Source organism: Salminus brasiliensis, chromosome 6 (assembly GCF_030463535.1).
Source record: "Salminus brasiliensis chromosome 6, fSalBra1.hap2, whole genome shotgun sequence".
In the NCBI taxonomy this organism is placed as follows: Eukaryota; Metazoa; Chordata; class Actinopteri; order Characiformes; family Bryconidae; genus Salminus; species Salminus brasiliensis.
In genome coordinates, this window is record NC_132883.1 from 5,619,605 (window position 1) to 5,631,603 (window position 11,999).

Below are 11,999 nucleotides of genomic sequence, written 5' to 3' on the forward strand. Positions count from 1 at the left end.
TCAGACCGGCTGCATTTGGGTTAAGGGAAAAATCATGTTCATTTGATCTGTGTTCAAGTCAAATCAAATCAAGTCAAGTGGGTTTTATTGTCATTTCAACTACATACAGAGTACACAGTGAAACGAAACAACGTTCCTCCAGGACCATGGTGCAACATAGACGGTGCATACAAAACACAAGTGCAACAAAAACAAGTGCGGACAGACAACACAACACAGTACAGACAGAGGATAATAAATAATTGGGGGGGTAGTGTGCAAATCATGCAGTGTGTAATAAATATTGAGTCCAGTGAGGTAGTAAAGTTATTAGTGCAAATGCTTGTTCAACAAATGCTTCCCATTTTATCTGGGGTAAATGGTTGGGGAGAGAGAGAGAGAGAGAGAGAAGACATCAGTTCAGAAGTTGAGTTGAGGAGTCTGATTGCTTGGGGGAAGAAGCTGTTGCAGAGTCTGGTCGTGTTGGGCCGGATGCTGCGGTACCTTCTTCCTGATGGCAGGAGGGAGAACAGTCTGTGTGAAGGGTGGGTGGAGTCCTCCACAATGCTGGTTGCTTTGCGGATGCAGCGGGCAGCGTAAATGTCCATGACGGAGGGGAGAGAGGCTCCGATGATCCTCTCAGCTGTCCTCACAATGCGTTGGAGACCATTCAAACCATTGCTTTAAGGCAGGACATTTTAACATTGGAGTGATTTGTTCCTGTATTGATCTACCTGTATTGATGTACCAGCTGGTCCACATTCATCATAATGTATGACCTTAGACCAGTGGTCTAAGCACGAAGATTCATGAGGTCATCCGGTTGACCCCACTGATCTGTTCTGTGCTGTTGGCTGTTTGTGTGCAGAGACTGAGGGAGGCAGGTCTGGAGGTGCCAGAGGTGGGAGGCAAAGCCAAAGGCAGTGCTGAAGAGGAGAACAAGACCCTGAAGGGAGAGGTCAGGCAGCTGAAGGATGAGCTTGACGCCACAAGAAAAGGTATGACCCAACTCCCTCTCGCACATCTTCAGCAGTGGTGGTGAGGAAAAAAGGATGGATTCAGGCATGTATACATGTGCTTGCACACACTCAACAGATTAACGAGGAGAGGTGTGAAACACGTTCATGTGCGTTTAATGAGTAAAGGTGGAGGGCAGTCAGCAATAAGCAGTGTGTGTATTAGTCACTGCCTTACTGTTCAGAACGTTTTCTTTTTGTATTGGTAGTAACACCTGCTATTACTGTTATTATTCCTGCTATTCCTACTATTATTTCTGCTATTACAATTACTACTATTACTACTGTTACTGCTATTATTACGATTTCTTCTATTACTACTATTATAACTCTTGCTAATATCTCAGCTATTACTACTGTTACTGCTATTACCATTACCACTGTTGGTGCTAATTTAGCTATCACTGTTTTTGCTACTGTTACTGCTATTACTGTTATCATTATTATAATTGTCTGCTATTACTACCGTTACTGTTACTACAATTACTAGAAGTATTACTAGTATTACTAGTAATACTACTATGGTTACTACTATTACTAGAACTAGGACTATTACAACTATTATTATTTTTGCTATGGATACGTTCGCTACTCCTACTACACTTACCATTACTACTATGTTTACTATTGCTATTATTGTTAGTTTAATAACAATAATAATAATAATAATAATAGTAATATTATACAATCATATCAGAATATTATGACCATGTACCTAATAGTGGGAGTAATCAGCCTTTGTTCAGACGACACTAGTGAGACATTGTGGCATGGACTGAGTTAAGTGATCATGGATCATTAAATTGATCATTATAGAGAGTAACCTCTCCATAGTGGCACGTCGATTGCTCCGAACCACTCGTTGGAGTGTTCTCTGCCATCAGAGGCCTGTGGGGCACCACTGCTATGCGGTGGGAAGGTACACAATGTGCGAGTCCATTCTCGGTACACTTTCACTACAGTACTCTAGATCATCCTGCAAAGTCTGTGGTTTCCGAGATAGCCGACCTGACCTAGCTGATCAGTCCTTCTATCTGTAGTAGTAACAATAATCGAGCCCTTTCTGGAGGTGTATACTGTGCTCTCACAAATGGTTCAAAAGTTCAAGTTTAGTCAGAGGTTCCTTAAAATTATGGCCTTTGTGTCAATTGGGTCACATTTTCTATGTTGACTGACCACTGCAGGAAACTCTACACAGCATAGCCTGCTGGAGGCAGAAGTAAGCCTGAGATATGCCATGCTTCATGCTTTAGATAGAATGCTGACCCCTGCTCATGCCCCAAATACAAGACAGGAGAGGAGCTGTTCTTCAGTAGCTGTACACTTGCACTCTGTGTGCCGCTGAGTGGGAGTAGGTACAGTGCGCACTGATCATGCAAGAATAAACGGTCAAAAGTCAACAGACGCGATAGAGCCGTCCATTCAGAATACCTTGCGCAACTCTACATATATACTAAACCTTGTTTCGCACACGTACACTACACAACTGTGCTTGGCTCTGCCACTGCGGGTGTTCGTGGGCTGTTGGCATGGCCCGTTGTGTACAGTCTAATTTCGGAAACCTTGCTCTGTGGCTGGAACAAGTTTGGGTTCAGCCCTGACCCACAGACCTCATTACTCCCTGGGTCTCTGGGCACTGTCCAGTGTACAGAAATGGTCAGAGTAACTGGTCACCTTGTTCCCTGAAATTTTATTTTATTTTTTCACATCCTTACCACACGTTTGCTGATGTCCTCTGGGATTCTGCCCGTTTTAATTATGATTGTTCTGTTTTCAAACTAGGGCAATAAATGAATGACAAACATCAAGCAGGTCCTGAGGAAACCTAGTGGGTTGAAATGTCATTGCCATTGGCCCTTCTTAAGGATTGTTGTTCTCCACAAATACAAGCTTTGACATTTGTTTCCACATTAAGAATATTAATCTATATAGTTTTCAGTCTTGTATTACCTGCGTAACCCTTTACATTCCACCTCAGATAATCATGCTCATAATTTCCTTTGCTCATAAGTTTTATTCCCATATTTATTTATTTCCCCTGCATTTATTTATTCCTATTTATTATGTATTAGGCAGTTGAGACAATGGACCACAGACATAGTGTTATACTGTGCTTCTGGATCCTTGTCAAGACAGTTTAGGATAGTAGTGTTTATTGTGTTCTGCTCACAGCAACATTAAAGTATAAATATTAAAGTCTTTGGTGGTTAAGGTGGGCTTAACCCAGCGAAGCTCTGGCTGAGAGAAGTGCTGAGCTGATTACCCCAATGAAGAGGTTGCAGTGTAGTGGGTGATTAGAATAGAGGTGAAGAGAATAGGCTGGGCCCTATGTGTAGCCCCCGTATAAGGTGCAGCGTTTTTCCATCGTTTCCTGTAGTACAAGTGTCTGCAGTGTATATTGAATTGTAACCCCTGTATCATGATGCGTATCGTATCGCCAGGTTTTTGCCAATACACAGCCCTCGTAATAAGCCTAGACTCTTCAGGTGTTGAGGTGTTATTCTTCATTAAAGCAGAAAGTGAAAGTTAGCTATGGTCTACATCGGGAGTTTGATAGACACTGTCTTCACGGTCGCTGTTGTCAGCCAATATAATCATTGGAAAAAAGAAAGCTGTCTGTGTAGGCAGCCATTTGTCATTGTTGGCTATAAATAAACATCTTGTGTTTTTGACCTGCGTGTTTGTTTTTGTATCTTGTGCAGCTCTGCAAAAGTCGGACAGTGATGTGAAGGCCATGAAGAAGCAGGCGGAGAATCTGACAGTGGAGTATGATCGTCTGCTGGAGGAGCACGCCAAACTACAGGTCAGCACACAGCTAGAAACTCCAAAAATTAGGCCAGGTTTATATTATGCAGGAACTCCGATTGGTACTCGCAAAAGAGACTTCTACTGACATGGGGTTTGGTAGTTGTGGCCAAAGCTGTGAAAGGGTTCCCAGTCTGACGCACCCCGTTTAGCCATTATTAACATCACCACCTCGTTGTCAATTTAATCAGTAGGAGTGTCCACTCTGATATACTACCATGGGCAGCGTTTAAACACTCCAGCAGCACTGCTGTTTGAGCCATTCCTTTGTCACACAGTGTCAGTGTCCGTATCAGTGCTGAGAATGACCCACCACCCAATGTATTCTTGCTCTGATCGTCCTGAGGGGTCATGAGCATTGAAGAACAGGGTGGCAGAAGGCTAGAAGGCAGAAGGTTGTTCTCAGTCTTCTGAAGTGCCTCTCCCAAACTTAAGGATGCTTTACAATTAAAAATATAATAAACAACAGCCACAACATTGTTGGGGAAGAGTGAAGTGAAATTGTAGTCACTTGATTTAAGTTAATTATGCTGGGTAGGTAGGCCTCGTACACACAATAGGGATGCAGTAGTACACAATATATTGTGGAACCATTAGGATGCTCCCCATTTTCGGGTCAATGCACCTACATGAACCACAGTGTTACAAAATGACTATCATTTTCCTATCATTTCCAAAACTTGCCTTCTGCGCTCCAGACTACAAAATGTACAGTGGATGTAAATGTGTGTTAATGAGTCTTAGCCTATGAGTGATCTGTATACAAATTAAGCCTGGAGCTTCAGCAGGTTTAGCACTCTGTATGCAAACACAAGTCTGGAGAACTTCCAGCAAGACAGAAAAAAGCAAATTTGAAGAACAACATTGAATACAGGGATGAGGGGAAGAAGACCATAAAGTCTAGTCTGCCAGCCTTGCTTTGCCAATATTGGCTACTCCGGTGGAAGCTAGGGTACATATATTGTCCTCTTTTTTTAAGACCAAAAAATACTTATTTAGTATTTAAAATAATTTCCAAAAAGCCAGATTTTAGAAGTCTAAAATGTCTGAGATTTGACATTTAACTGTAACACATTTCTGACCCTTTCCTGTAATTTTGCAAACAAAAATAGTCACGCTAGAGGAAACACTTCTAACATGGTGTCCCATTTACATCAGCATCACCTGACTGTGTCTCGTGTGTTTCTCGCAACAACAGCTTGCTTCAGATTCAGAAAAAACAAAGACGCAGTGGTAGTGTTCGTAGGCAAAGATTTGCAGCTCTGTTTGGGTAGTTGCTTACTCAATTTCATCAACCGATGAAAAAATATGGTGGTATAGTGTTCACTCCAACTTTTCCCACTTTGATTAGAGTAGAGGTGGACATCGGCCTAGTTAGTCGTTCTGCCATTTGTCTGAATAGAACGTTTTTTGAGGCAAAAAAAAAAAAGAGTAGAGAGGTCATTTTCTAACAATTTCAGGTAAACTGTCCACCAAACCACAATTACCTGCATAAAATCTGAGTAAAGAAAAGTGGGCCTTTTATGCAGTTAGAACAGTGGAATCTGAAGACTGCATACAATTCTGCCATCCAGTGGTTGCGGTTTAAACACAACTGAAATGAACCACTGTCTGCCACCAATCTTTACGTCTAAACTATTAATTAAAAGATCAATACTCAAAACACCTACTCCAATGTATCTATCCTCTTACTTTCTTATTGATTCTTTATAAAATGGTTACAGAAACTGTAGCTCTATGAAAACCTTAATACCTACCGAACTGTGGGCCCAAAGTACCATTGCATCCAGAACAGAAACACACAGTGCCATAATTATCACTGTCCTACTTTCTCTCTTAGCCTCTTGCTTCTTCTAGAACTTATCAAATGTGACTCAGTCCTCTGGGTTTTCCATTCATAGGTTTTTGCGAATTTTGAAAAAAAATCAATCCTGAATGGAGGACAAAAAACAAAAGAAAAAAAAACAAATACCCAAATATTTTTTTATGCTAGGATAAAGTGGTAAAATTGGAGTATTGCTGAAATTGGAAAGCGATGAAAGGTTATTTATTTATTTATTTTTTATGAAATATCAAGCCTTAAGAGATGTAGACGACCACATTCACCATTTGTTTTGGACACGGATGGAATTTGGCCTCCGCCTTAAACCCATCCGTGCAGTGAACTCTCACAAATGTATACACGCACACACACACACTAGTGCGTAAACACATGCTCATACAGTGAACACATGTACCCGGAGAGGTGGGCAGCCATTGCTGCAGCGCCTGGGGAGCAATACAGGTTAAAGGCCTTACTCGAGGGCCCAACACAGGCAGCTTGCCAAACCCAGGTATTGAAACCTACAACCCTGTCAGTGATATCCTGGTGCTCTAACCTCTTTGATAGGAGACCCGGCTAGTTGGTGAAATCCACTGTTCTTTATTGCATGTACAGCCGGATGTTGTCAGAGTCTACTGTCTCTGCTACGTAAGCTAGTAGAGTGCTTATCAGTATTTGTCGTGATCCGAAGTAGCCTTTATTTATGATCGTGTGCTGATGTGGGCTGTAAGCCTTCATATTAGTAGGGGAAGATTGAGTTGTGAGATTTACATGCTTCCTTGTGAGTGCGAGGTAAACATCCCCACTCTACAGCGTGGCTGAGATAGCATAAACAACCAGGCATTCGCCGCTCCGAGCCAAGCCCACGGTTCAGCTTGTGCATTTTCTAAATGGCTAAACGTGAGCTTTCCAGCAACGTGGTAAATGTGGCCAGGGGGTGAATGAATTACAGCTGACGTTAAAAATTAATCATTTATATTGGAAAGGTTGTGATCTTGATGACCTTTCGTGTTGCCTGTCCTAGTAAAGGGTTCCAGTACAAGCAGAGGAGAGTAGGAGGCTCTGTACTGCTGGGTTTATTTACACAGGGCTCTTAGAAACTGGGTAGCATGAACTTCTTCAGTGCCACAGCCTATAAAGTAGTTTATTTAAACTACTGCCTTATTTTATGGGGTCAATTTATCTGATTTACCTTCTTAATAGCAAAATAAAACCTTATAAGTAACCTAATAAGTAAAAGTTAGTAATGATCTAAGTTTTTGTACTTTTGGGCTTTTAACTGTTCTTAAGTACTGAACTGTACTGATAAAATCAATATCCCGATTCTCCAGTATTCTCCAGTATCACCATCAGATGATGATAATGTTAGGAATTGATTAACCAAACAGATTTTATTTGGATCAGGTATTGGAGATTTAAATCCCTGTCCAGTTCAGACTCTGTTTTAACCGCAATCTTCAGAGCCCCATTTGGTGTCCTCAAGGAGTCATTAATGGACATTATTACCCAGTCGGCAGCAGTGCAGACATTTTTTCAGGTAACTAGGAGTTGAGAGTCTGCAGTGTGGAGCTATTATACAGTGGAACATGAAAACAGGCCGTAATATCTGACCCTTTATAAAAGTCTCACTGAAACGCTCTGTTTTACCAGCGGGGGAACCGGAGAACTGCTCACCTTTCTCTGGGTTCTAAACCAGCACTGAAGAACCCATTTAGAACCGAGTGGAGGCTAATGCTACATGATTACTGATACTTTTTGTTGGCCAATCGATCAATCAAAACCCAATGAGACGTTACTCCAATACCAGTATGCTAGTAATAGTAACCAGTATAGACTACCAGTCACCAGTATAGGCTACTAGTCACCCAAGAATTTATGCTCCAGCCCACCATACACTCCAGCACCTGCTGGCCAGACTATAGACAGATCATTACCTTGGTCAGGTGTGTTGGGAACTGCCCGAGGGTCTCCTGAGGCTTGACTGTGTAACATTGGTGGAATTGCATGTAGTTGTGCTGTACAAACTTAATGGCAGTTGTTTTAATGGTTAAACCAGCCACAACAAAGGGCATTTCACATGTCTCCTTTTTCAACCCTCGGGACAGTTTCCACAGGTTAGCACTGTGCCTCAGACATTTCTTCATAGCTCCATAGTGTCATGATCAGTTCTCATCTGCTGGCTAGTTCTCCCCCTACCATACAATTCTACCAACCGGGGAGGGTGAAGGCAAGCACGTCCTTGCTTGTGAGTCACATAAAGCCCTTCCTGCATTGAACTGCCAATGCAACATCATTGGAGCTGAATATTTTTGAGGGAGGGCACTAACAGCCAGTTCTGTTAGGAAAACGAACAGACGCCTGTGTTGGCTAATACTGCATTGCGTAATGAGGGAAGAGACAGAGGGTCATCCAGAGAGAGCAGGGCCAATTATACTCTCTTGGACTCCCAGCCACTAAAGGCTGTGGCCTCTCTGAGGATTGAATTCTCCATTTCTCAATGATGTGGCCAGCACTGGACAGCATTAGATGGTGATGTCTGACCTTTGCTTGCTAGACTGGGAGGATGACGTCTAGCTGTTCACTCACAACAGCACAAACCAAAGGGACTGTTAGCAGAGTTAGCTAGCTAGCTATTTTCTCTCAGATCAAGAGAAGGTCATGTTCGTATGTGGATATGTTCATACATTATGTGGACAGAAGTATTGGGACACCTGCTCAATCGTTTAGTTTCTTCTGAAATCAAGGGTATTATATTAAGTTTATACTGCTTTTTGTTGGAGTACCTGTTTTAACTGTCCGGGGAAGAAGACTTTCTACTAGGTTTAGGAGCATTGCTCTGAGGATTTGATTGCATTCAGCAACAAGAGCTGAGTTTGCCGAGTTCAGGATGTAGGGTGGTCACCCTTTCTAATGAATGCATTCAGCTACTTTAGGTTACACCCATTGCTGGTACAGACGTGCAAATGTACACACAGTGTGCTTAGTCCCTGTAGATAAGGATTGCCAATAGAAAATTATTACCTATGCCTAATGCCAGACATGGGCTAAATGCACCCTTGCGAATGAGATGGGGTGGTGATCGTCCAGCATCCTGACCTCACTAACACTTTTTTTTTTTTTTTTGTCTCTGAATGCAATCAGATCCTCACAGCAATCTATGTATTTATTTATGTATACCCTTGATTTTGGAAGACATTGAATGAACCGGTGTCTTAATACTTTTGTCCATGTAGTATATGTTTTGTTGTCCTCAGGGGTTAGTATTTAGAGGTAAAATGAGCCTTGTGAAATAATTTCAGTAATTTGGGATATAAAATGAGATAGGCAATTTGTATATTTCAGTTTGATAAAAAAATGAGATGGAGCAGAAATGTTGAGGGAAGTGTTTGCATGTATTAACAAATCAAATCCTGGTTAAAATGTGAGATTTCCTGAAGCGTTTTCTAAAGAAATCAGCTTGAACTGATTTGAGGTCAGAACGCCAGTTCACGTAATTCTGTCTGTGTGAGCTGCTGAAGACCTTTGTTGTTGTAGTACCGTACAGTGGTCGTGAACGGTCATGTACTCTTGCTGAGCACTGCATTATCTGGTAGCCATTACTTTTTACAGCTCGAGCAGTTAGTAAAAATGGTGGCTCATGCTCGTCTATGTACAAATAAGTGAGTGCAGATGTACATGGAGTAAAGGGGAGTCCTCTCGTGTACACCAGCAGGGTGTAAATCTTTGCTCCCCCCTTTAGACAGCGGTCATTAAGTGTTCATGGTTGCTGAGTGTGTGTCCCTGCCTGTCAAACATCGGACACGTGAAAAGGGGATGACCGCATTGACGGACGGAGGGGAAATAGGACCTCCAGCTATTTAAAAAGGCCATGTGTATTTTTACCCAGCGTATTACCTAACGTTACATGACATTCCATGCAAGGTGTTCTTTACCACCCAGAGTTTTGATGATGCACCTTGTTTGTTGACCAAAACAGGGTCCTGCAGGTTGAGTCAGTGATGGTGGACCTTTTTCGTTAAAGATAACTGTGAAGAAACTTGATGAGTAGTGATTTGAGTGCTTCCCGGGAAACTGATGTACACTACGTGGAAGATGGGTTCCTCTCAAAGTGTGTGAGGGTATTTTCCCTCACCACTGTTGATATCGGGTCGCTCAAAAGAGGCTTGGCCCTGCTTTGTGACCTCAACATAATTTTTTATCTAAATTATCAACTCAATTTCTGGCTGTTACCACATTCAGTAATAAGAACAGCTTTATGATTCTGAGTATTAATGGAACACAGTGGATATGATGGCAGAAACATGTTTTTACATCAGGCCCAATGGTTTAAGCAGGCTCATGAGCCACTGGGGACTTGAGGCTACTTGGGTAGGTATTGCAGTATTACCTGTGAAGGCTCATTGTTAAAGCAGCCAGTTGTGATCAGGTTTCTCAACACAGCTTTATTAATCAATGAAAATAATTAAGAGATAATTACTTAAAATAAATCTGTATCTAACAGGTGTTTAGATTTGGCTTGTATTTGTGTTTCTCCTGCTGATCCAGATGAATTTAATCCTAATTTCTGCGTGTTTGTGTCCGTGTCAACAGATATTTCTATGTCAGATATTAGCATCAGCCCACAGCTCTCAATATTGGTGCTCCCCAAATTAATTAGGGCCAGTGCCTCCATGTGGTGGTTTGTGTTGGTTTGCGTCTGGCGACAAAATTAACATCCGAATCAGGAACAGTTTCTCAGTCTGGCTTTTTGTTTGAACTGTCGTAGCTGCTCTGGGAAAGGCATTTTTGGCATTGCGGATTGTGGATGGTCACTGTCACTATGCAGTTATTTCTGTCTGAATTTTTTTCCTCCCTCTGTCCACTGACATGTTGTCCTTCTGTAAACAGTATAATGCTAAATATTGGGCTTATAAGCTTGTGCTTGTGCTTCTTGGAGAATTGGGTTTTTCAACATTTCTGAAAACTGTAATCTTGGATTTAAAATCAGTTCTGAAAACTAAGTGTTGATATTCCAGCATTTTAAGAAACTAAAATCTGTAATCCAACATTTCTAAAGACTAAATATCAGAATTTTAACATTTCGGAAAACTAACATGTCCATGTTATGCAATGTCATTATTCCAACATTCCTAAAAGGACTGCAGCAAATCAAAATTCCAGTCTTTCTGTAAACTCTATCGTGGTTGAAAATAAAGTAAATGTCACTTTGGCCATTTGTCTCACTCTGCCTGTGTGTTTGTGATCCCCAGGCGAAATTCGACTCTCAGCAGGATAAGAAGTCGGACTGAACGAGTTGTCCTGGTGCATCTGTCTGCTCCACTCTTCCTCTGACACCAGGTCCATGTATCACGTCCTGCTGCTGGATTTTATCACACAGGGTTTGGGAGCGTTCCTGTATGCTTCACTTATATTTGTGTTGTTTTTTCTTCTTTTTGTTTGCTCTTGTTAAACATCAATATCCTGCTTCTCCTCCACCGTACAAGTAGTTCTCAGTTATGTCCTTTGTTTTGTTTTACCTTCTCAATGTGAATTAAATTTCTTCACAGATTTCTTTATATGCTTTATATGCTTTTTTTTTGCTGAGGGGAGGGGAGGGGAGTGGGGGGGCTGTTCCTCATAATGTTTAGAATTTTAATAGATGGACCAAGAGATACCTGTGGATGAGATGGAAAACCTTGATGATCCCATAAATACAAATATACATCACTGATTGTGGATAAAAGCTTTACGTTACGACAGATTGTTTTACAATTTTTTTTTTTTTTATAAATTTTTTGTTTTGTTTTTTTGCCTTAAAATGAGAAAATGATATGAGTATGAGTTAGTGTTTATTGTATAAATGTCAATATTTGGTTATGGAAAGGAAAAAGTCAGAGTTTTGGTGTTCAGTGTTTGGTTCTGGTTAGCCTTGGAGGGGTTGGTGAATTTAGAGGCATCTCCATTTTCCTGTAGCCATTCGATACTGTACACTTTCAGTAAGCACTAAGGGAGGTTTACTCAGTTTACTTTCACTCGCTCGTCCTTCGTCACGTCCTTTCCCTTCGCTCTGCCTTTCTCTTCTGCCAGAACCCTTTCTGCCCCCCGCTGTAGGAAAATATCACCTATGTTATTGTTCTCTGCTGGGATGGCGCCGTTTCTTACACTGTAAAACTAGAACACACAGTGGACGAGCTTATTCCAGTTGTGGCTGGTTTGTTCCACTGACTCAGTACAACATGATATGAAGCAGGCCAGGCTGCAAACAAGCGGACTGGCAGCATCTCTGCGTGAATGGTCAAGCGTCCACAGCCTAGATTACATTTCAAAACACTGCTATGTCCGTTGAGGGTTTAAAATGCTATTAACGCTGCTTCTAAGCTTGGAGGGACACCCTGTGA

The 11,999-nt window shown here is 41.6% G+C and overlaps 1 protein-coding gene across 1 annotated transcript in view; it reads left to right on the top strand.

The window, feature by feature from the left end:
* The window catches only part of bcap31 (B cell receptor associated protein 31), a 29,567-nt gene extending 18,390 nt beyond the window's left edge, over positions 1-11,177 (top strand). The window contains exons 6-8 of the mRNA XM_072681437.1: positions 848-977; positions 3,698-3,798; positions 10,872-11,177. Of these exons, the coding sequence (XP_072537538.1) occupies positions 848-977; positions 3,698-3,798; positions 10,872-10,910 (270 nt within the window). The 3' untranslated portion in view covers positions 10,911-11,177. The remainder of the gene's footprint in view (positions 1-847; positions 978-3,697; positions 3,799-10,871) is intronic.
* Positions 11,178-11,999: the final 822 nt, after the last annotated feature.